Below are 23,264 nucleotides of genomic sequence, written 5' to 3' on the forward strand. Positions count from 1 at the left end.
TGAACATCATTGTCCTCATAAACTCTCTCTTATGATCACACATCCGATCGAGAAACTGTGGTTTTGTTCAGAATGGAGCTGCTTACTAAATTCAGTACAGTATATACTGTATCTGCCCGTTTCTTAATAGTATGTGTGAAACAGATCACATTATGCAACAATAAATGTTTTAAATTGTCACATGACTGTATTGCAAGTTTAAATCAGCACTCCTTTTCACACTCTTGACTTTAGTAAATACAATCTGCAGTTATATGTGAATACAAAAGAACGCACATGTAGGCTAGATATGAATATCAGTGTTTCATTTAGTTTTTACCAATAATTACAAACATTTTGATGTAATTAATACAAACTGAGATGTGTTTTACATAGAAAATAGATGTTTTGTCTGCATTAATGTGCACATAGAGGCTCCAATAGCAATTGGTTACTCTTTTGATAATAATTTCAGCTTTATGTGTGTCAGACGCATTTTTAGAAGCACAACAAAATCTCCAGTGTTAAATTAACAACCCTGGAGTATATATGAGTCTCATCCACAGGTGTTAAAAACTAACACTGAAGCAGTGTAGGATCTACTCTTTGTAGCGTCAGCTGTTGAATTGTTCATGCAGTTCATTAAATGGTTCACTTTACAAGTGATGATTGACCATTAGTGATGAACACCTGCTGTTAATGAACAGTTTAGATACACAACCGATGTAAAGTCAACACACACACAATACAGCTTTGGATATAATTCAACCTCTTAATACCTCATGACAGGACGATTAAAACAACTTGTTCCCATAATAACTTAATAAAAGCAAGTTTATGTCTAAAAGCTGTTTATTCAGATTCAGAGGTTTAGCTCTTGTCAGTTTGAAATGTTTAAAATGTGAAGTCACCATTGTGATCAGTGTTCCCTTTTGTAGGGCACTTGAACCTTGGTTTATGATAAATTATTTTAAGGTCAGCCATTGCAACAGTGTTTTAACAAACTCATTTGCACAGAAGAAGAGTGATGCATATAGACTTCACCTGAAATCGCCTGATTTGATATTGAGATAATGTAAAGTGGAAAATTCACTGGTTTCATCTGTTTGGTAACACTTTAGAATACTGATCCTTCATTAATGAATAACTGCACAGGAACAAATGAGTAATGCATTATTAACATTCTACTGCCTACTATTAACTAACAAGAAACTCTGATTAATGAGTTAGTAAGTAATAGTGCTCAGTTGAAGGTGGTAGTTCATTATTAGCTAATCGGTAACTACTATTTTTTTCATACCTCCCAGAGAACTACTAAAAACTACTATATACAGGTTCATAATTAATGTGAATAATGCATAATGTATAATTAATTATAAAGTAAAGATCATGGTAACCCTTTAGTAATGAGTGAAGTATTACCAAATCCTTACCCATCTAGATTTCAGAAGAGACTGCTAGTCAAGTAATCATGAGGAGCTGTTGTTAATCAATACTAGCCCGTTTACATACACACTTTTTTGCCATTCTGATTGATGGATTCCAGTTGACTGTTTACATGGGATGCTATCTAAACTGATCTGGTGTTTACATGTGCTGACGCTTTCAGTCGGAATCATTTTGTGACATGACACACACAGCTTGTCTGATCAAACTAGTACTTTTATCATTATGAACTTTTAGTAAAGTAGCATTTCCTGGAATACTTTCACTTGTAATTCAGAAGTAGTACATCGCTGTATTGATAGTTTAGGTTAACTGACTTAATTCTTTCCCTGATGCTAGTAAAGAGGCCATGAAGTGATGCTAAAGAAACTTACCAGAAACGCTAACATTAGCCTCATCTGAGGTCTCCACATCAGGGGCTTCTTGAAAGCCCACATCCACTCTGTTCTTTTAAAATACCGATTAATATGTCTCCATTGCACTCCAGTTTGATTTCGCCACCACTGCCTTTTTGTATTCTGACGACTCAGTCCCGATACATCTAAAGTAGGCATGCGCAGAAGGATGTGCACTCAAAGTAATCGGATCAGCTCATTTGCATTGTGGAATATTTCATTTGATCGGTTCAGGAAAAGGTTCTCAGCTTAACATATAAAACATAAAGTAGAACAAAAATAACACACTTGTTCACTGTAAGTCTCATGATTGTTTCAGATGGTCTAATGTTGAATCACATTAAACCTGTAGTGAGTTTTCAGATGGAGGAGAGACCATCACTCTCCTCTCCACATGGGGTTCGTTCTGCATACATGGATAACTCATTTATCTGGATTCTACTTGTAACTAGTCCACTCTTACCTCCAACAAGGGTGACCAAAAAAAACAAACTAATGTAATCAGGGAGAAGAAAACTTCATATATCACAAAAAAAAAAAAAAAAATATATCATTTATTTATACAAATGAAGCAATAAATACAACAAAATACATGTGACAAAAGTTCCTTCCCCCCCGCAAAAAGATATTAATAACCAGCCAACCCTCTCTGGATCCCAACACAAACCAGCTTCTTTACACAGAACGATTTGAAAGAAAGAATAAAGTAAATTACATAAACAACTCCAAAAATCATATTAAATAAATACAACACTCAAAAACAACACTCAAATAATTACACTGCAAACATAAACCTCATGCAAAAGAATAGTTCATGTGTTGTAGAGCATCAATCTGATTTAGGGAATATAGAGGTTGGCTGGCAACACGAGGCTGGGAAGTGATACAAACAAAGAGAAAAAAATAAAAAATACAAAAAAAACCCCGCTAGCCAGTCCAGTTCATACAACAATCATAAACTTTAATTGCGCTGGAGGCATACAGCGCGCACATGCAAGGACGGGCTAGCAAGAAAAACAAAAACAAACATAGGAGGAACAGCGATTAACTAAACCTAATATGAAAATAAACAAATATGAAAATAAACAAAAACACAATTAACAATACTCCACATAATCACATTTTTCTTTAATATCATTAAAAATAATAAAATCAAACCACTTAAATATTATAAATACCCTCTCTGATTACCTGCAACACAGCCACGAACCACGGACTAATATCCGAGATCAAACGAGGACGGGCGTGACCAGCAGCTGCTAAATCCATGATGTTTACACCTACATTAAAAACATCAAACCCTTTAGTGAAACACCACTTTGTAGAAATAAACATAGATATTCATTTAGCCTACCTGTTCACCCAAACAGTGTCCATACACAAACCAACACGGAAGCGGTACCAGGCAGCACAATGTTTACATCTGCATTTAAAACATAGCGCCCCGATTTAATAAAGCAAGGCTTTGTGAACATAAAACAAAGTTAAGATCCACTTAGCCTACCTGCTCATTCAGACCATATCCGTGCACAAACACCACTACGAGGCAACACGCTTCCACACAAAAGATCGGACCCCATCTCCAGGTACCCTTCTAGGTGCCTGCTTAAAAACCCACCAATTACCTACATGGCCACGCCCTTTAATAGTTGTAGTCACCTCGCCGGCTACATACTGTTGATGATTTGACATGATACAGGGTCTGTAAGCTCAAACCTGCTCATAAGCAGCTTATTTCATGTAAACAAAGGTGATACTTAAAGTTTGTCCTAGTCATTGCTACTTTCATAAAAGAGTACCCCTAATTACCCAGGGACAATAATAATTTAGAAAAATGCCATTAGAAAAATGTTCTTGACCCATAAGAAACTTTTATTGCCGCTGTCACGTAACAAATCTGCTTCACAGGTAAAATTAAATGAATTACTAATTACAACATTGGAATAAAATGTAAAGTCTGTACAAATACTAGAAATCATGAAATAATGGAAATAATTGAGAATCATGTAACAAACTGTACACATTTCATTTACCTATTATAGTTTTGTTTCGCTTTAGTCGCTTAGCTGTTTCCTTATAAAGGTCCAGAAATTCATCAAGTTTTTGGTCAGGAGTGTGATGTTCTTAATGATGTCATTACTTTGCTGTCTTGCCGCCAGCCAATCACTGCATTGCTGATCATGGTTTTGAGTATCGATATATCTGCCCTTTCTGATGAACACAAGAACACACAGTAATCTCAGACAACTTAATGCAGATATTGTAATCAAATCTGCAAATTCGTTTGAAGAACCAAATCAGCCAGAGATCAGTTATCAGGATTAGAAGATCTGGTGTCTGTGAATATGATATGAAGAACGGACCACAGGAACTCAGACGATCAGATCATGTTTTCTGATTAGTTCACTGAAAGAGCTCTCTCTTCTTCTTTCTTTACAGATTTACCCACACCTACACTGACTGTGACACCAGACGGTCCTGTATTCACTGGAGAGAGAGTCAATCTGAAGTGTGAGATAAACTCTGATCACAGTAACTGGAGATATGAGTGGTATAAAGGCAGTAAAAACAATAATGTGATGTTAAAGAAGCCTGAGCATCACACTGGAGACACTCTCAGTATTCAACAAACTGCTACATCTGATAAGGGTCAGTACTGGTGTAAAGGACACATAAATGGAAGATCAGTTTCATCACAATTAAGCTCTGCTGTTTCTCTCTCTGTGAAGGGTGAGTTGAACATCATTGTCCTCATAAACTCTCTCTTATGATCACACATCCGATCGAGAAACTGTGGTTTTGTTCAGAATGGAGCTGCTTACTAAATTCAGTACAGTATATACTGTATCTGCCCGTTTCTTAATAGTATGTGTGAAACAGATCACATTATGCAACAATAAATGTTTTAAATTGTCACATGACTGTATTGCAAGTTTAAATCAGCACTCCTTTTCACACTCTTGACTTTAGTAAATACAATCTGCAGTTATATGTGAATACAAAAGAACGCACATGTAGGCTAGATATGAATATCAGTGTTTCATTTAGTTTTTACCAATAATTACAAACATTTTGATGTAATTAATACAAACTGAGATGTGTTTTACATAGAAAATAGATGTTTTGTCTGCATTAATGTGCACATAGAGGCTCCAATAGCAATTGGTTACTCTTTTGATAATAATTTCAGCTTTATGTGTGTCAGACGCATTTTTAGAAGCACAACAAAATCTCCAGTGTTAAATTAACAACCCTGGAGTATATATGAGTCTCATCCACAGGTGTTAAAAACTAACACTGAAGCAGTGTAGGATCTACTCTTTGTAGCGTCAGCTGTTGAATTGTTCATGCAGTTCATTAAATGGTTCACTTTACAAGTGATGATTGACCATTAGTGATGAACACCTGCTGTTAATGAACAGTTTAGATACACAACCGATGTAAAGTCAACACACACACAATACAGCTTTGGATATAATTCAACCTCTTAATACCTCATGACAGGACGATTAAAACAACTTGTTCCCATAATAACTTAATAAAAGCAAGTTTATGTCTAAAAGCTGTTTATTCAGATTCAGAGGTTTAGCTCTTGTCAGTTTGAAATGTTTAAAATGTGAAGTCACCATTGTGATCAGTGTTCCCTTTTGTAGGGCACTTGAACCTTGGTTTATGATAAATTATTTTAAGGTCAGCCATTGCAACAGTGTTTTAACAAACTCATTTGCACAGAAGAAGAGTGATGCATATAGACTTCACCTGAAATCGCCTGATTTGATATTGAGATAATGTAAAGTGGAAAATTCACTGGTTTCATCTGTTTGGTAACACTTTAGAATACTGATCCTTCATTAATGAATAACTGCACAGGAACAAATGAGTAATGCATTATTAACATTCTACTGCCTACTATTAACTAACAAGAAACTCTGATTAATGAGTTAGTAAGTAATAGTGCTCAGTTGAAGGTGGTAGTTCATTATTAGCTAATCGGTAACTACTATTTTTTTCATACCTCCCAGAGAACTACTAAAAACTACTATATACAGGTTCATAATTAATGTGAATAATGCATAATGTATAATTAATTATAAAGTAAAGATCATGGTAACCCTTTAGTAATGAGTGAAGTATTACCAAATCCTTACCCATCTAGATTTCAGAAGAGACTGCTAGTCAAGTAATCATGAGGAGCTGTTGTTAATCAATACTAGCCCGTTTACATACACACTTTTTTGCCATTCTGATTGATGGATTCCAGTTGACTGTTTACATGGGATGCTATCTAAACTGATCTGGTGTTTACATGTGCTGACGCTTTCAGTCGGAATCATTTTGTGACATGACACACACAGCTTGTCTGATCAAACTAGTACTTTTATCATTATGAACTTTTAGTAAAGTAGCATTTCCTGGAATACTTTCACTTGTAATTCAGAAGTAGTACATCGCTGTATTGATAGTTTAGGTTAACTGACTTAATTCTTTCCCTGATGCTAGTAAAGAGGCCATGAAGTGATGCTAAAGAAACTTACCAGAAACGCTAACATTAGCCTCATCTGAGGTCTCCACATCAGGGGCTTCTTGAAAGCCCACATCCACTCTGTTCTTTTAAAATACCGATTAATATGTCTCCATTGCACTCCAGTTTGATTTCGCCACCACTGCCTTTTTGTATTCTGACGACTCAGTCCCGATACATCTAAAGTAGGCATGCGCAGAAGGATGTGCACTCAAAGTAATCGGATCAGCTCATTTGCATTGTGGAATATTTCATTTGATCGGTTCAGGAAAAGGTTCTCAGCTTAACATATAAAACATAAAGTAGAACAAAAATAACACACTTGTTCACTGTAAGTCTCATGATTGTTTCAGATGGTCTAATGTTGAATCACATTAAACCTGTAGTGAGTTTTCAGATGGAGGAGAGACCATCACTCTCCTCTCCACATGGGGTTCGTTCTGCATACATGGATAACTCATTTATCTGGATTCTACTTGTAACTAGTCCACTCTTACCTCCAACAAGGGTGACCAAAAAAAACAAACTAATGTAATCAGGGAGAAGAAAACTTCATATATCACAAAAAAAAAAAAAAAAATATATCATTTATTTATACAAATGAAGCAATAAATACAACAAAATACATGTGACAAAAGTTCCTTCCCCCCCGCAAAAAGATATTAATAACCAGCCAACCCTCTCTGGATCCCAACACAAACCAGCTTCTTTACACAGAACGATTTGAAAGAAAGAATAAAGTAAATTACATAAACAACTCCAAAAATCATATTAAATAAATACAACACTCAAAAACAACACTCAAATAATTACACTGCAAACATAAACCTCATGCAAAAGAATAGTTCATGTGTTGTAGAGCATCAATCTGATTTAGGGAATATAGAGGTTGGCTGGCAACACGAGGCTGGGAAGTGATACAAACAAAGAGAAAAAAATAAAAAATACAAAAAAAACCCCGCTAGCCAGTCCAGTTCATACAACAATCATAAACTTTAATTGCGCTGGAGGCATACAGCGCGCACATGCAAGGACGGGCTAGCAAGAAAAACAAAAACAAACATAGGAGGAACAGCGATTAACTAAACCTAATATGAAAATAAACAAATATGAAAATAAACAAAAACACAATTAACAATACTCCACATAATCACATTTTTCTTTAATATCATTAAAAATAATAAAATCAAACCACTTAAATATTATAAATACCCTCTCTGATTACCTGCAACACAGCCACGAACCACGGACTAATATCCGAGATCAAACGAGGACGGGCGTGACCAGCAGCTGCTAAATCCATGATGTTTACACCTACATTAAAAACATCAAACCCTTTAGTGAAACACCACTTTGTAGAAATAAACATAGATATTCATTTAGCCTACCTGTTCACCCAAACAGTGTCCATACACAAACCAACACGGAAGCGGTACCAGGCAGCACAATGTTTACATCTGCATTTAAAACATAGCGCCCCGATTTAATAAAGCAAGGCTTTGTGAACATAAAACAAAGTTAAGATCCACTTAGCCTACCTGCTCATTCAGACCATATCCGTGCACAAACACCACTACGAGGCAACACGCTTCCACACAAAAGATCGGACCCCATCTCCAGGTACCCTTCTAGGTGCCTGCTTAAAAACCCACCAATTACCTACATGGCCACGCCCTTTAATAGTTGTAGTCACCTCGCCGGCTACATACTGTTGATGATTTGACATGATACAGGGTCTGTAAGCTCAAACCTGCTCATAAGCAGCTTATTTCATGTAAACAAAGGTGATACTTAAAGTTTGTCCTAGTCATTGCTACTTTCATAAAAGAGTACCCCTAATTACCCAGGGACAATAATAATTTAGAAAAATGCCATTAGAAAAATGTTCTTGACCCATAAGAAACTTTTATTGCCGCTGTCACGTAACAAATCTGCTTCACAGGTAAAATTAAATGAATTACTAATTACAACATTGGAATAAAATGTAAAGTCTGTACAAATACTAGAAATCATGAAATAATGGAAATAATTGAGAATCATGTAACAAACTGTACACATTTCATTTACCTATTATAGTTTTGTTTCGCTTTAGTCGCTTAGCTGTTTCCTTATAAAGGTCCAGAAATTCATCAAGTTTTTGGTCAGGAGTGTGATGTTCTTAATGATGTCATTACTTTGCTGTCTTGCCGCCAGCCAAACGCTGCATTGCTGATCATGGTTTTGAGTATCGATATATCTGCCCTTTCTGATGAACACAAGAACACACAGTAATCTCAGACAACTTAATGCAGATATTGTAATCAAATCTGCAAATTCGTTTGAAGAACCAAATCAGCCAGAGATCAGTTATCAGGATTAGAAGATCTGGTGTCTGTGAATATGATATGAAGAACGGACCACAGGAACTCAGACGATCAGATCATGTTTTCTGATTAGTTCACTGAAAGAGCTCTCTCTTCTTCTTTCTTTACAGATTTACCCACACCTACACTGACTGTGACACCAGACGGTCCTGTATTCACTGGAGAGAGAGTCAATCTGAAGTGTGAGATAAACTCTGATCACAGTAACTGGAGATATGAGTGGTATAAAGGCAGTAAAAACAATAATGTGATGTTAAAGAAGCCTGAGCATCACACTGGAGACACTCTCAGTATTCAACAAACTGCTACATCTGATAAGGGTCAGTACTGGTGTAAAGGACACATAAATGGAAGATCAGTTTCATCACAATTAAGCTCTGCTGTTTCTCTCTCTGTGGAGGGTGAGTTGAACATCATTGTCCTCATAAACTCTCTCTTATGATCACACATCCGATCGAGAAACTGTGGTTTTGTTCAGAATGGAGCTGCTTACTAAATTCAGTACAGTATATACTGTGTCTGCCCGTTTCTTAATAGTATGTGTGAAACAGATCACATTATGCAACAATAAATGTTTTAAATTGTCACATGACTGTATTGCAAGTTTAAATCAGCACTCTTTTTCACACTCTTGACTTTAGTAAATACAATCTGCAGTTATATGTGAATACAAAAGAACGCACATGTAGGCTAGATATGAATATCAGTGTTTCATTTAGTTTTTACCAATAATTACAAACATTTTGATGTAATTAATACAAACTGAGATGTGTTTTACATAGAAAATAGATGTTTTGTCTGCATTAATGTGCACATAGAGGCTCCAATAGCAATTGGTTACTCTTTTGATAATAATTTCAGCTTTATGTGTGTCAGACGCATTTTTAGAAGCACAACAAAATCTCCAGTGTTAAATTAACAACCCTGGAGTATATATGAGTCTCATCCACAGGTGTTAAAAACTAACACTGAAGCAGTGTAGGATCTACTCTTTGTAGTGTCAACTGTTGAATTGTTCATGTAGTTCATTAAATGGTTCACTTTACAAGTGATGATTGACCATTAGTGATGAACACCTGCTGTTAATGAACAGTTTAGATACACAACTGATGTAAAGCCAACACACACACAACACAGCTTTGGATATAATTCAACCTCTTAATACCTCATGACAGGATGATTAAAACAACTTGTTCCCATAATCACTTATAAAAGTTTGTGTGTAAAAGTTGTTCGTTCAGATTTAGAGGTTTAGCTCTAGTCAGTTTGAAATGTTTAAAATGTGAAGTCACCATTGTGATCAGATTTCCCTTTTGTAGGGCACTTGAACCTTGGTTAATGTTAAATTATTTTAAGGTCAGCCATTGCAACAGTGTTTTAATAAACTCATTTGCATAAAAGAAGCGTGATGCATGCATACCATTACAGAACAAAAATATATATGGGAATATACTGCAAAATATAATGCGATATATTACATAATACATTTCCATATATGGGAAACTAGTGCTTATATTTTCCAATATACTGCAATATATGCATTGACCATGTATGGCTATATATTGATACATAAAAATATTGAGAAATGAAGACAAAAATAGCATTAGTTTTATCCTTTATTATGTACACATTTTGCACATACATGTTCCCATATAAATGTGAATGTATGTACACACATATATACACATTCACGGAATGAGTTATAGCAGATTTTTAGTTCCCAGCATGCTTTGCGTCTGACTGTTAAAGGAGAGTAAATGTTTAAATTAAGTGTTATTTCATGTGTTTTTCTCAATATTAATATAGTGAGAGATCTGTTAGAGTTTGATGTTCTATTATTTTGGAATTTAAAAAGTTTTCTGGTATATCTGAGTTTTTGGGGTTACCATTGTGCTGAAGAGTAGAGCCTGTGATGAGGTTGATGATTGGCCGAACTCTAATAAGAATATAATTACTTTATTTAAAAAGTAGTAGCTGTGCGTTCTTTATACAGCGATAGTCTCTTTGCTTGCTATTGTCAGCTAGCTTGAAATTATGAAATGTTTATCGTGTAACTAATTATAAAATATAAGAAATATATTTTATATTTGTGTGTGTTTATACGGAGCCCCTAAAGGGACCTTTGCAAAAATAAAAAATATACAGAGTTTCGCGTGCGCACGAGAAACTTATGGCGTGCACGCGTTACAATTCCCGGTTTGTGTATACTAAAACCATTTCATTTGTGCGTCACTGCCTATGAAGAAATCAAGAGTATGCATGCACATGAACTAATAAAGATCAATTTGCTCAAAATTATGAAGAAAATGCGAGTATGGATGAATTAACAAAGATCTATTTGCTTAAAATTATGAAGAAAATGCGAGTAGCCTATGGATGAATTAATAATGATCTATTTGCTCAAAATTATAAAGAAAAAGAGAGTATGGACGCGCATGAATTATTAAAGATCTATTTGTTCAAATTATGCAGAAAATGCGAGTATGGATGTGCATAAATTAATAAAGATCTATTCGCTCAAAATTATAAAGAAAATGAGAGTATGGATGTGTATGAATTAATAACGATCTATTTGCTGAAATAAGGCTTTCGTAGGGCAGTTTATATCACGGCCTCATGTCTGCTTTAAATCATTCTCTGTGACGGCCGGGAAACCGCGACATGAATAGCTGTGTGCAAGAGCTGTTTGAGTCACTGTGTTTTTGTGTTTCTTCACAGGTTTACCCACATCTACACTGACTGTGACTCCAGACAAATCTGTATTCACTGGAGAGACAGTCAATCTGAAGTGTGTGATAAACTCTGATCACAGTGACTGGAGATATGAGTGGTATAAAGGCTACAGTGTGTTACAGACGTCTGTGCGTTACACTGTAAATGGAGACACTCTCAGTATTGTTGGAGCTGTTAAGTCTGATCAGGGTCAGTACACGTGTAAAGGACACATACATGGAAGATCAGTTTCATCACGATCAAGCTCTGTTTCTCTCTCTGTGAAGGGTGAGTTGAACATCATTGTCCTCATAAACTCTCTCTACATGATCATGATCACACAAGCAATCAAGAGTCTTTCACTCTCAGATGTTTCATTCACACTGATGATAAATACAGTTGTCACTCCTCTTTTGAGGGCTTGATTTTGGTTAATTAGTGGTTCTTATCTATAAGGAAAAGCATCACTATTGTTCTCTTGAATACTTATTATTCTTCTTCCACACAAAACTTCGGCTCGTAACTCGTCCCGCACCGTTTGTCATCGACCCATGAATGAGGCGTCAAATCATGTGGATTATTGAGCAGAGGTGTGTGTGCTGTATCTTTTATAAGCGATCGGGTGTACGATGTTCACACAGAGGGCAAAAAATGGGTGAAAAACTTTGCATTATGACAAATTTTGACGGGTCATCGATCAGAGCGAGGATTTCAGAACTGCCCCACAGACACACTATGGTGAAGAGACGGCCCATGAAACAGGGATTGTGCAAATCATTTTACACTGAACATAACTCTGGATCACAATGTCAAAGAGGGGCGGGCTCATTTTACTCAGGCAACCAATCAATCTCTCAGGATCACTGTTGAAGCTATCAAGCCACGCCCTAGCAACCACATAGAGCGCCCTAGCAACCATATAGAGTACCCTAGCAACAAGTTTCATAGACTTCCATTCAAAGAGATCAAAGGAATATCTTTGGATTGAAGTGTCATAGAATCATGAGGGTGAGCTCGTTTGACTCGGGGCAGCAAACAGCCAATCACCAATCACCTTCAACACTTCCTAGCCATGCCCTAGTAACCATTGACGAGCATCCTAGCAACCCAAACCCAAAGAGGGATATCTTTAAATCCGAATGTCATAGAGACATGGGGTTTGGTTTATATCATTCATACTGACAAGCAGCTTATTGAGTGTCATCATTGTCAGCTGCCAAGCCTCTCCCTAGCAACCAAACAGAGTACCCTAGCAACCGTTCAGCAATACCTGTATCTCTGCATCAGAACATTGTAGAGAGATGAAGGTCGTCTCTTTTGACTCATTCTAGCAAACAGACTTCCAACATGCTACACATGCTAGCAGTGAATAGCTACATGTTAATAACCATTAGCTAAGTTATAAATCAGGCTAAAAACATACGAAGAACTCTATAAAAACTTCATAGTAACCATCTGTGACACCTAACAACTCCATAGCAACACCCTAACAACCACACAGGATGCCCTAGCAACCACCAAGCACACCTCGTCAACTGTCATCGTTTAATCACCATCATGTTCCAAATCTATATGCCTTTCTTCCTCAGAACAAAAATATTTTTTAATAATGCTCTGATATTATAATGAATGACATGATGAACTTTCAGAGTTCAAAAAGGACACAAAAGCACCATAAATGTATCATAAAAAGAGTCCTATGATTTTATATGAATGAAGTCACATGACTAAGAAGAGTATTTTAGTCTGCCTCATCATGACATCACAGCACATCAGTCTTTCTGAGCAGCATGAACCTGAGATGATCACGAGTAACTAGATCTGAGCACAACACAAACACTACTGTCCAGAGACAAACACGCTTTACAAACAAAACATGAAACCTCGAAGATTTACTGACAGTTTACAGTAGGGGTGTAACAATATATCGTGTCACAGTATATCGCAATACAAAAATGCAACAATATTTATCGTGGATAGTCACAATGTGTATTGTATATAGTTCATCCAAAATGAAAATTACTGTGTGAGGAAAATATTCAATTTTACAGAGTTTTAGTGTCAGCACTACATTGAACTACAATGTATAATGTTGAATATAATGTATAATAATGCAATGAGTATTTGTGAATATTTGTGGGTTCTGATAATGTCAAATATCTTATTTGTCTAAAATAGTTCTGTATTTTCAGCTTCAGAATCATGAATATTTTTATTCTGGTGTCACCATTGTCCTGTACATTGGGTTACCAGCACCAAATCCAAGCCTATGCATTTCCACTCCCAATGTAATACCAAATTTAGCATTTTAATCAACAGTACATTTTTTGTTATCCTTTTACCATATGTCTTGGAGTATCGCAATAATATTGTATCGTGAGTTCAGTATCGTGGCATGTATCGAATCGTGACATGAGGGTATTGTTACACCCCTAGTGTAAACAGAGACACTCTCAGTATTGTTGAAGCTGTTAAGTCTGATCAGGGTCAGTACTGGTGTAAAGGACACATATATGAAAGATCAGTTTCATCACAATCAAGCTCTGCTGTTTCTCTCTCTGTGGAGGGTGAGTTGAACATCATTGTCCTCATAAACTCTCTCTTATGATCACACATCCGATTGAGAAACTGTGGTTTTGTTCAGAATGGAGCTGCTTACTAAATTCAGTACAGTATATACTGTATCTGCCCGTTTCTTAATAGTATGTGTGAAACAGATCACATTATGCAACAATAAATGGTTTAAACTGTCACATGACTGTATTGCAAGTTTAAATCAGCACTCCTTTTTTCACACTCTTGACTTTAGTAAATACAATCTGTAGTTGTTATATCTGAATACAAAAGAACGTACATGTAGGCTAGATATGAATATCAGTGTTTCATTTAGTTTTTACCAATAATTACAAACATTTTGATGTAATTAATACAAAATGAAATGTGTGTTACATAGAAAATAGATGTTTTGCATTAATGTCCACATTGAAGCTCCAATAGCAATTGGTTACTCTTTTGATAATAATTTCAGCTTTATGTGTGTCAGACACATTTTTAGAAGCACAACAAAATCACCAGTGTTAAATTACCAACCCTGGAGTATATATGAGTCTCATCCACAGGTGTTAAAAACTAACACTGAAGCAGTGTAGGATCTACTCTTTGTAGTGTCAGCTGTTGAATTGTTCATGCAGTTCATTAAATGGTTCACTTTACAAGTGATGATTGACCATTAGTGATGAACACCTGCTGTTAATGAACAGTTTAGATACACGACTGATGTAAAGTCAACACACACACACATACAGCAGCTTTGGATATAATTCAACCTCTTAATACCTCATGACAGGACGATTAAAACAACTTGTTCCCATAATCACTTAATAAAAGTTTGTGTGTAAAAGTTGTTCATTCAGATTTAGTGGTTTAGCTCTAGTTAAAGTCAGTTTGAAATGTTTAAAATGTGAAGTCACCATTGTGATCAGATTTCCCTTTTGTAGGGCACTTGAACCTTGGTTTATGATAAATTATTTTAAGGTCAGCCATTGCAACAGTGTTTTAACAAACTCATTTGCAAAGAGGAAGAGTGATGCATGCATACCATTACAGAATAAAAAATATATGGGAATATACTGCAAAATATAATGCGATATATTACAAAATACATTTCCATATATGGGAATCTAGTGCTTATATTTTCCAATATACTGCAGTATGTGCATTGACCATGTATGGCTATATATTGATATATAATAATATTGAGAAATGAAGACAAAAATAGCATTAGTTTTATCCTTTATTATGTACATATTTTGCACATGCATGTTCCCATATAAATGTGAATGTATATACACACATATATACACACATTCACGGAATGAGTTATAGCAGATTTTTAGTTCCCAGCATGCTTTGCATCTGACTGTTAAAGGAGAGTAAATGTTTAAATGAAGTGTTATTTCATGTGTTTTTCTCAATATTAATATAGGGAAGATCTGTTAGAGGTTAATGTTCTATTATTTTGAAATTTAAAAAGTTTTACAAACTTTAATTAGTTTTATTAAACTTGACAATATTACTGTGAACAAGAATTACATAATTTTTTATGCTAAATGTACACATTACAAAAGAAAGATTGGCTGAACTAGAAGATCCACGATGTGTCAGATGAGAATAAAATAAGTAAAAAAACAAAAAAACAAATATTGTTTTATATGAAAATAGTACTTTACAGTTAAATTACATATATAACATAACCAGAACAGGTTATGTTCAGAAAATAAGTTGCTTTCTGCTGCTTACCCTGAAAGTTACCTCATGTTTAGAACTGAAAGTAAAGGTTATTTGTTTACTTATCTGTAAACTTACCCGGATCTGTCACATAACCTGTTAATACTCACCTGAGACTGAAACATTATTCTTTGGCTACATTGAAAGCACTGGGATCTCCTTCTCCAAATCTATATTTTTCATGTTCTGTTTGGTGCCACTAGAGGGAGCATCCCTTCAAATCAAAATAAATGACATAGTTTAATGTACAAAAAATAAATAAATAAAAAGACTGAAGAATATGCCCAGTAACACCTATAAATGAACTCAACACTGAATCACTGTACACTTACAGATAAACCGAAGCCAAATCTGACTGTAAAGCCCCAGAGTTCAGTGTTCACTGGAGACACAGTTACTCTCAGTTGTGACGTGGGACAGTCAACTGGATGGACGTTTCTCTGGAGGAAAGATTCAAACCGTGAATCCATTGATCATTCAACTAAAACAATCAGTTCTGTGAGAGTCTCTGATGGAGGAACATACCAGTGCAGAGCAGAGAGAGGAAAATATTACACAAAGCTCAGTGATAAAATTAAGATAACAGTGAGAGGTAAGTGCTCTTTCAGTTTGTAGATTTTTTTTAGTGAAAGCTAATTTTGAGTTTAAAATCATTCAAATATGAAGTGTGTTGTTTGCTCTTTGCACAGAGAGACCCAAACCTGTAGTGCGTGTTCAGCCTGATGTTCGTGTGTTCAGAGGAGAGACAGTCACTCTCACATGTGACATACAGGAGGCAGGAGTCTGGCGGTACAACTGGTATAAAGATCATTACAGCACAGGACAAGACCAGATCTATAAAATCACATCTGTGGATCAGTCTCATGCTGGTGTGTACAGCTGTAGAGGAACCCAGACTGAAGCCCCACAGTACTCAGAGTTCAGTGATGGAGTTACACTGACAGTATCAGGTGAGTGTGTTCATCTTTCATCACAGTCACTCTCACATGTGACATACAGGCAGGAGGAAACATTCAGTGGAGATTCAGCTGGTTTAGAGATGGAAACACTCACAGTCCAGTTTCACAGCTGGTGTGTCTGATCAGTGTTTGTCTGAGGACGTGACGGAGCCGGAGCCTCCTCAAAACACATGAGAAAACTAATGACCGTACAACAGCAAAACAGAATATATGATATGAAATATGAGATAAAATAATGTATAAACTAGTTTTGAAAAACATTTACAAAATAGTTTTCTCTGAAAGAGCTGTTTGAGTCACTGTGTTTTTGTGTTTCTTCACAGATTTACCCACATCTACACTGACTGTGACTCCAGACAGTCCTGTATTCACTGGAGAGACAGTCAATCTGAAGTGTGTGATAAACTCTGATCACAGTGACTGGAGATATGAGTGGAATAAAGACTACAGTGTGTTACAGACATCTGAGCGTTACACTGTAAACAGAGACACTCTCAGTATTGTTGAAGCTGTTACATCTGATCAGGGTTGGTACTGGTGTAGAGGACAGAGAGATGGAAGACCAAACTCATCACAATCAAGATCTGTTTCTCTCTCTGTGTCAGTGACGGGTGAGTTGAACATCATTGTCCTCATAAACTCTCTACATGATCATGATCACAACCAATCAGGGGGATTGCGCCTACAATTTTGTTGAACATAACTCTGGTTCACAATGTCAAAGAGAAAAGGGGGTGGGCTTATTTTACTCAGCAACCAATCAGTCTTTCAGGATCACCATTGAAGCTATCAAGCCACGCCCTGGCAACCATATAGAGCACCCTAGCAACAAGTTTCATAGACTTACATTCAAAGAGATCAGAGGGAATATCTTCAAATCTGAATGTCATAGAGGTATGGGTGTTGGTTTATATCATTCATACTGACAAGCAGCCTATTGAGTATCACCACTGACAGCTGCCATCCACTCCCTAGCAACCGTTCAGCAATACCTGTATCTCTGCATCAGAACATTGTAGAGAGATGGAGGTCGGCTCTTTTGACTCATGCTAAACAAGACTTCCAACACATGCTAGCAGTGAATAGCTACATTCTAATAACCATTAGCTAAGTCATAAATCAGGTTAAAAACATACTAAGAACTCTATAAAAACTGCATGGTAACCATCTGTGACAACTAGCAACTGCATAGCAACACCCTAACAACCACCCAGGATACCCTAGCAACGCCATAGCAACCACCAAGAACACCTCAGCAACCGCCTATCACCACCCTAACAACCACCCTGGATACCTTAGCAGCTACCTAGCAACACCATAGCAACCACCCAGAACACCCCAACAACTGCCTAGCAATGTCCTAGCAACCACCTAGCAAAGCTCTAGCAACCACCCATAATGCTATAGGAACCACCTATCAATGCCTTGGCAACCACACAAAACACCCTAGCAACCGCCTAGCAACCACCCCAAGTACCTTAGCAACTGCATAGCAACACCCTAGTAACCACCCAGAATACCTTAGCAACTGCATAGCAACATCATAGAAACCACCCAGAACACCTTAGCAACCACCTAGCAACATCCTAGCAACCAACCAATGCCACCCTCTCAACCGAGTGCCGAGTTTTGCCATGGCAAGCACCGCTCTAGTTCTCTCTGTTCTCGTGTTCAAAACCATTTGAAGGAGCAAAACAGAATGAAACTGTACACAGAGATCTCAACATGTTTTGTATTTAATTACTTAATTGCTGCTTGAACTTACTGGAAATCTGTGAGTCTTTATACAAATGAAGCTTTGCTTTGAGTTTCAGACGATCTTGTCATCGTTTTGTTCCCGGTTATGATTTACAGTTCATTTGACCAAACATTAGATTTAAGATTTATTTTATCCGACACTCACACCAAAGTTTCATCATCAGCTCAGCTGAAAATTACAATTCTGTCATCGTTTAATCACCATCATGTTCCAAATCTATATGCCTTTCTTCCTCAGAACAAAAATATTTTTTAATAATGCTCTGATATTATAATGACTGACATGATGAACTTTCAGAGTTCAAAAAGGACACAAAAGCACCATAAATGTATCATAAAAAGAGTCCTATGATTTTATATGAATGAAGTCACATGACTAAGAAGAGTATTTTAGTCTGCCTCATCATGACATCACAGCACATCAGTCTTTCTGAGCAGCATGAACCTGAGATGATCACGAGTAACTAGATCTGAGCACAACACAAACATTACTGTCCAGAGACAAACACGCTTTACAAACAAAACATAAAACCTCTCGAAGATTTACTGACAGTTTACAGTAGGGGTGTCACAATATATCGTGTCACAATATATAACAATACAAAAATGCAACAATATTTATCGTGGATAGTCACAATGTGTATTGTATATAGTTCACCCAAAATGAAAATTACCGTGTGAGGAAAATATTCAAGTTTACAGAGTTTTAGTGTCAGCACTACATTGAACTACAATGTATAATGTTGAGTATAATGTATAATAATGCAATGGGGGAATATTTGTGGGTTCTGATAATGCCAAATATCTTTTGTTACCAGTAAAAAAGTGGCCTACGTTATTTTAAATATAGTCAGTGATGGAGTGCAAGCATATTCGTCTAAAATAGTTTTGTATTTTCAGATTCAGAATCATGAATATTTTTATTCTGGTGTCACCATTGTCCTGTGCGTTGGGTTACCAGCACCAAATTCTATTTCCACCTCAAATGTAATACCAAATTTAGCATTTTAATCAACAGTACATTTTTGATATTATCGCAATAATATCGTATCGTGAGTTCAGTATCATGATATGTATCATATCGTGACGAGAGTATCGTTACACCCCTAGTTTACAGTCATCTCTGATCACTAATGTTATGAATCAAACAAACAAAATGAAAACAGAAACAATTCACAGAAACACACCTCTGTCAAAACTCTGCGCTTGGTACGTGACCAGAAAAAGACATTAAAGCTCAGACAAAGTTCATACTGTCCAGATATTTCACAGCATAGGATATATGGGACATATGGATAGGATTTATGTATGGGATCCAACATATAAGATCATTTTTACAGAATCTATAAGATTTTAAAGTGATCAGCAGAATAAGCATGAAACCATTTAGTTGATTTAAACAAAATATTAACACATTTGTGTTTCTTCTCAGATTCACCCACATCTACACTGACTGTGACACCAGACAGATCTGTGTTCACTGGAGAGACAGTCAATCTGAAGTGTGTGATAGAGACTTACAGTAACTGGATCTGGAGAAATGGTCTGACATATGACTGGAGAAATGACTGGACACATGACTGGACACATAAGTGGAGATATGAGTGGTATAAAGGCAGCAGATATAGTGTGTTACAGACGTCTGAGCGTCACACTGTAAATGGAGACACTCTCACTATCAGTGGAGCTACTGAGTCTTATCAGGGTCAGTACTGGTGTAGAGGACAGAGAGGTGGAAGACCAAACTCATCACATTCAAGCTCTGTTTCTCTCTCTGTGAAGGGTGAGTTGAACATCATTGTCCTCCTAAAAAGACGGATCCCAATATTCAACAATAAACAATTCCAACTGTCACATGACCTCATCACATTGCAAATTCAACGTTTCAGATCCGTGAAAACAACTAGAAATGCTGTATTATTATTACCAGGTGTAGAAACTCAGAAGTGAAGACCAGGAGACTCAGTGTATCTTCAGCAGGATTCTTTATTGAGAACATGCTTTTGGTCTCTGCAGTCGTCAAGTCTGACTAAGGGTTGTGCATTGTATTTTATAGGCATTCAGTGGGCAATCCTTAAAAGTGTTGACCTTACACACAGCCTTAGTAGTGACTACTAAAACAAAAGCACCTAAAGACAATACAGGAAATTACCCCTGACTGTGACCCCCAAATGGTATAAACAGCAGCTGGTCACGAGAACTAAGACTGTGTCAACATTCATACATAGTTTGGCTCTCAGTAGGAAGATCAGAGACTTGCAGAATCCCTCACCGGAAACTATATTTGATCTAATCAGTAAATGGATTGTGTTCACCTTGAATGCCCACCTTAGTTTTTCATGTAAAGTTATGTCAGGACATATCAGCAGATCTTAAACAGTATCTTAAATTTGTAATCCGACACAGGCCAGTAGTTGGCGATGTCACTTAGTAAAGAAACACTATACGCCTACAGACTGAACATATAATACGCATGCGCATGACATCACCATTTTCACAAATTCATGTTTTTGTAGTTTACACAGAGACGATAACAGTATCATTTTCAGAAACTTGCACTTTGAATCGCGTTTTCAAGTTTGCGTTGTCGTGTAAATGAACGGCCAAAACATAAAAAGTTTTTAGTTTTTTATTGAAAACAGTATCATGTAAACGGCCCCTTAGTTCCTGGTCTTGTGTTTATGTTACATTCTAGTGTGAATTGCTTTATAGTTTCTGGTGTTTATTTAATGTTATTTCATCGTCTTTTTGCGTCACGCATCTTTGTTTACATTATTGTTACAGTTAAACCATGACACATACATGTAGACTGGATATGAATATCACTGTTTGTAGTTAGTTATATTAATAATTGCAAACATTTCATTTAATCAACACAAACTACAAGCAAACTAGATCTTTAAATAATTAATCTGAATTTAAATAGATCTGTGTAATGCTCATGTAAAATACATATTTTTCAACACTTATTTTCTTCTGTATCCACTGTTGCAGACAAATACTCAATGATTTGTCAAACACAGGTGAACTCTGACTCTTGAGGATCTGAATCTGTTCTTGTTCTCCTGCAGGTCTAAAGCCAAAGCCTGAACTCACATCAGATCCTGCAGGAGCTGCACTGACAGGAAACACAGTGACTTTGACCTGTCGCATGGATCCGTCCACTGGATACTGGGACTTTTACTGGTACAAACACACACTGAACCCTGAGACAGAGAAGAGAGAAACAAACTCCTACAGACTGAAGACTGATTCAGTGTCTGATGGAGGCCATTACTGGTGTAGAGCTGGAAGAGGGAAACCAGTCTATTACACAAACTACAGTGATGCACTGTGGGTCAATGTTACAGGTGAGAGAGAAAACTGTGTGATTCAACATACTGATCAGAGACAATATTTACAGACTATCTAAAACTTCAAATAAATGTAATAATCTGTTTGTACAGAGAGTCCTAAAGCTGTGCTGACGGTACGACCTGATGAACGAGTGTTCAGAGGAGAAACAGTCACTCTCAGATGTGAAATAAAGTGGGGAGGAGACACTGAGTGGACATACAGATGGGAAATAAATGGAACCAACAACTTGAATATAAACTCTGCCAATCGATGTACAAAACAAGAGTGTGGCACCAGTGGAGTCAATCAACAGAAACACAGAGAAGCTGTCAGTCTGTGCTCAACACAAGAGTTGAACATCAGCAGTGTTGATCACTTTCACAGCGGTAAATACACCTGTACAGGACTGATGAACACTCAAAGCTGTCAGCGCAGTGATGCTGTTACACTGACTGTATCAGGTGAGTTTGTGTTTGTTGTGATCAGCTTCTCCATCAGTTTCTCTATGGCTCTGTAACTCATGATGTTTTGTTCAGCTGAAGCTCAGGCAGCAGTGCGAGTGTCTCCACAGCCGTGGCTGACTGAAGGAGAATCAGTGACTCTGATCTGTGAGGTTTCAGGCTCCTCTACAGGCTGGACGTTCAGCTGGTTCAGAGATCATGATCATCTGTCAGACAGCAGCAGAGGAGCTGGAGGATCTTACATTCTCAGTCCTGCTGCTCTACAGCACACAGGAGTTTATACGTGCAGAGCAGAGAGAGGACGACCAGCCTATTACACACGACACAGCAGCACACAGCCACTGTGGGTCACTGGTGAGTGTTTATGTTTGTGCTCATCCATATTTGTATTTCATTGCAGTCTCTACATCCATATTCTGGTACATGGTGGAAAAACCATCTTAAACCAATGACAACCTCAAAACCCTGCTCTCACTTTCCTCCAAATCTCAGTCTAAACCAGGGGTCCGTTCATCATACCTCGCTTAATACACCTGAGATGATTTGACAGAATCCAGATCTTCTCATCCTGATAACTGATCTCTGGATAATTTGGTTCTTTAAATGAATTTACGAATTTTATTAAAATATCTGGATTAAGTTGTCTGAGATTACTGTGCGTTCTTGTGTTGTATTGATACTTGAAACCATTATCAGTAATGCAGCAATTGGCTGGCAGTAAGACAGCAATGTAATGACATTATAAAGAACATCACACACCTGACAAGGTTTTCATGGACCTTTATTTAGGAAACAGCCAAATAATCAAAACGACATAAAAGATATAATACATAAATGAAATGTGTACAGTTTGTTACATGATTCCCAATTATTTCCATTATTTCATGATTTCTATATTTGTAAAGGCTTTACATTTTTAAATTTCAATGTTGTAATTAGCAGTTCGTTTAATTTTAGCAGTGAAGCAGATTTGTTACCTGACATAATTAATTTTAAAGGTCAAGAACAGTTTTCTAATGGCACAGTAAACAGCATTTTTTAAGTTA

At 36.7% G+C, this 23,264-nt stretch overlaps 1 protein-coding gene and 1 long non-coding RNA gene across 22 annotated transcripts in view; one reads left to right on the top strand and one right to left on the bottom strand.

Moving 5' to 3' along the window:
* LOC127516318 (uncharacterized) lies at positions 1-8,802 on the bottom strand. 4 transcript variants are annotated; one of them, XR_007930966.1, is made up of 3 exons: positions 7,881-8,802; positions 3,175-3,243; positions 1-3,100 (listed from the first exon to the last, which is right to left on the bottom strand). It is a non-coding gene; the product is annotated as an uncharacterized LOC127516318 (long non-coding RNA). The 4 variants fall into 4 exon arrangements; XR_007930968.1 differs by lacking the exon at positions 3,175-3,243 and adding an exon at positions 7,731-7,799; XR_007930967.1 differs by lacking the exon at positions 7,881-8,802 and adding an exon at positions 3,325-4,246.
* The window catches only part of LOC127516295 (Fc receptor-like protein 5), a 192,660-nt gene that overhangs the window by 163,338 nt on the left and 6,058 nt on the right, over positions 1-23,264 (top strand). For 17 of the 18 annotated variants that reach the window (XM_051900781.1, XM_051900783.1, XM_051900782.1 and 14 more), the window contains 10 exons: positions 4,260-4,550; positions 8,816-9,106; positions 11,424-11,705; positions 16,039-16,296; positions 16,394-16,654; positions 16,987-17,274; positions 19,854-20,204; positions 21,493-21,771; positions 21,868-22,218; positions 22,294-22,572. In XM_051900781.1, the coding sequence (XP_051756741.1) occupies positions 4,260-4,550; positions 8,816-9,106; positions 11,424-11,705; positions 16,039-16,296; positions 16,394-16,654; positions 16,987-17,274; positions 19,854-20,204; positions 21,493-21,771; positions 21,868-22,218; positions 22,294-22,572 (2,931 nt within the window). The remainder of the gene's footprint in view (positions 1-4,259; positions 4,551-8,815; positions 9,107-11,423; positions 11,706-16,038; positions 16,297-16,393; positions 16,655-16,986; positions 17,275-19,853; positions 20,205-21,492; positions 21,772-21,867; positions 22,219-22,293; positions 22,573-23,264) is intronic. The other variant, XM_051900799.1, reaches the window with a different exon arrangement.

Source organism: Ctenopharyngodon idella, chromosome 7, assembly GCF_019924925.1.
Source record: "Ctenopharyngodon idella isolate HZGC_01 chromosome 7, HZGC01, whole genome shotgun sequence".
Lineage (NCBI taxonomy): Eukaryota > Metazoa > Chordata > Actinopteri > Cypriniformes > Xenocyprididae > Ctenopharyngodon > Ctenopharyngodon idella.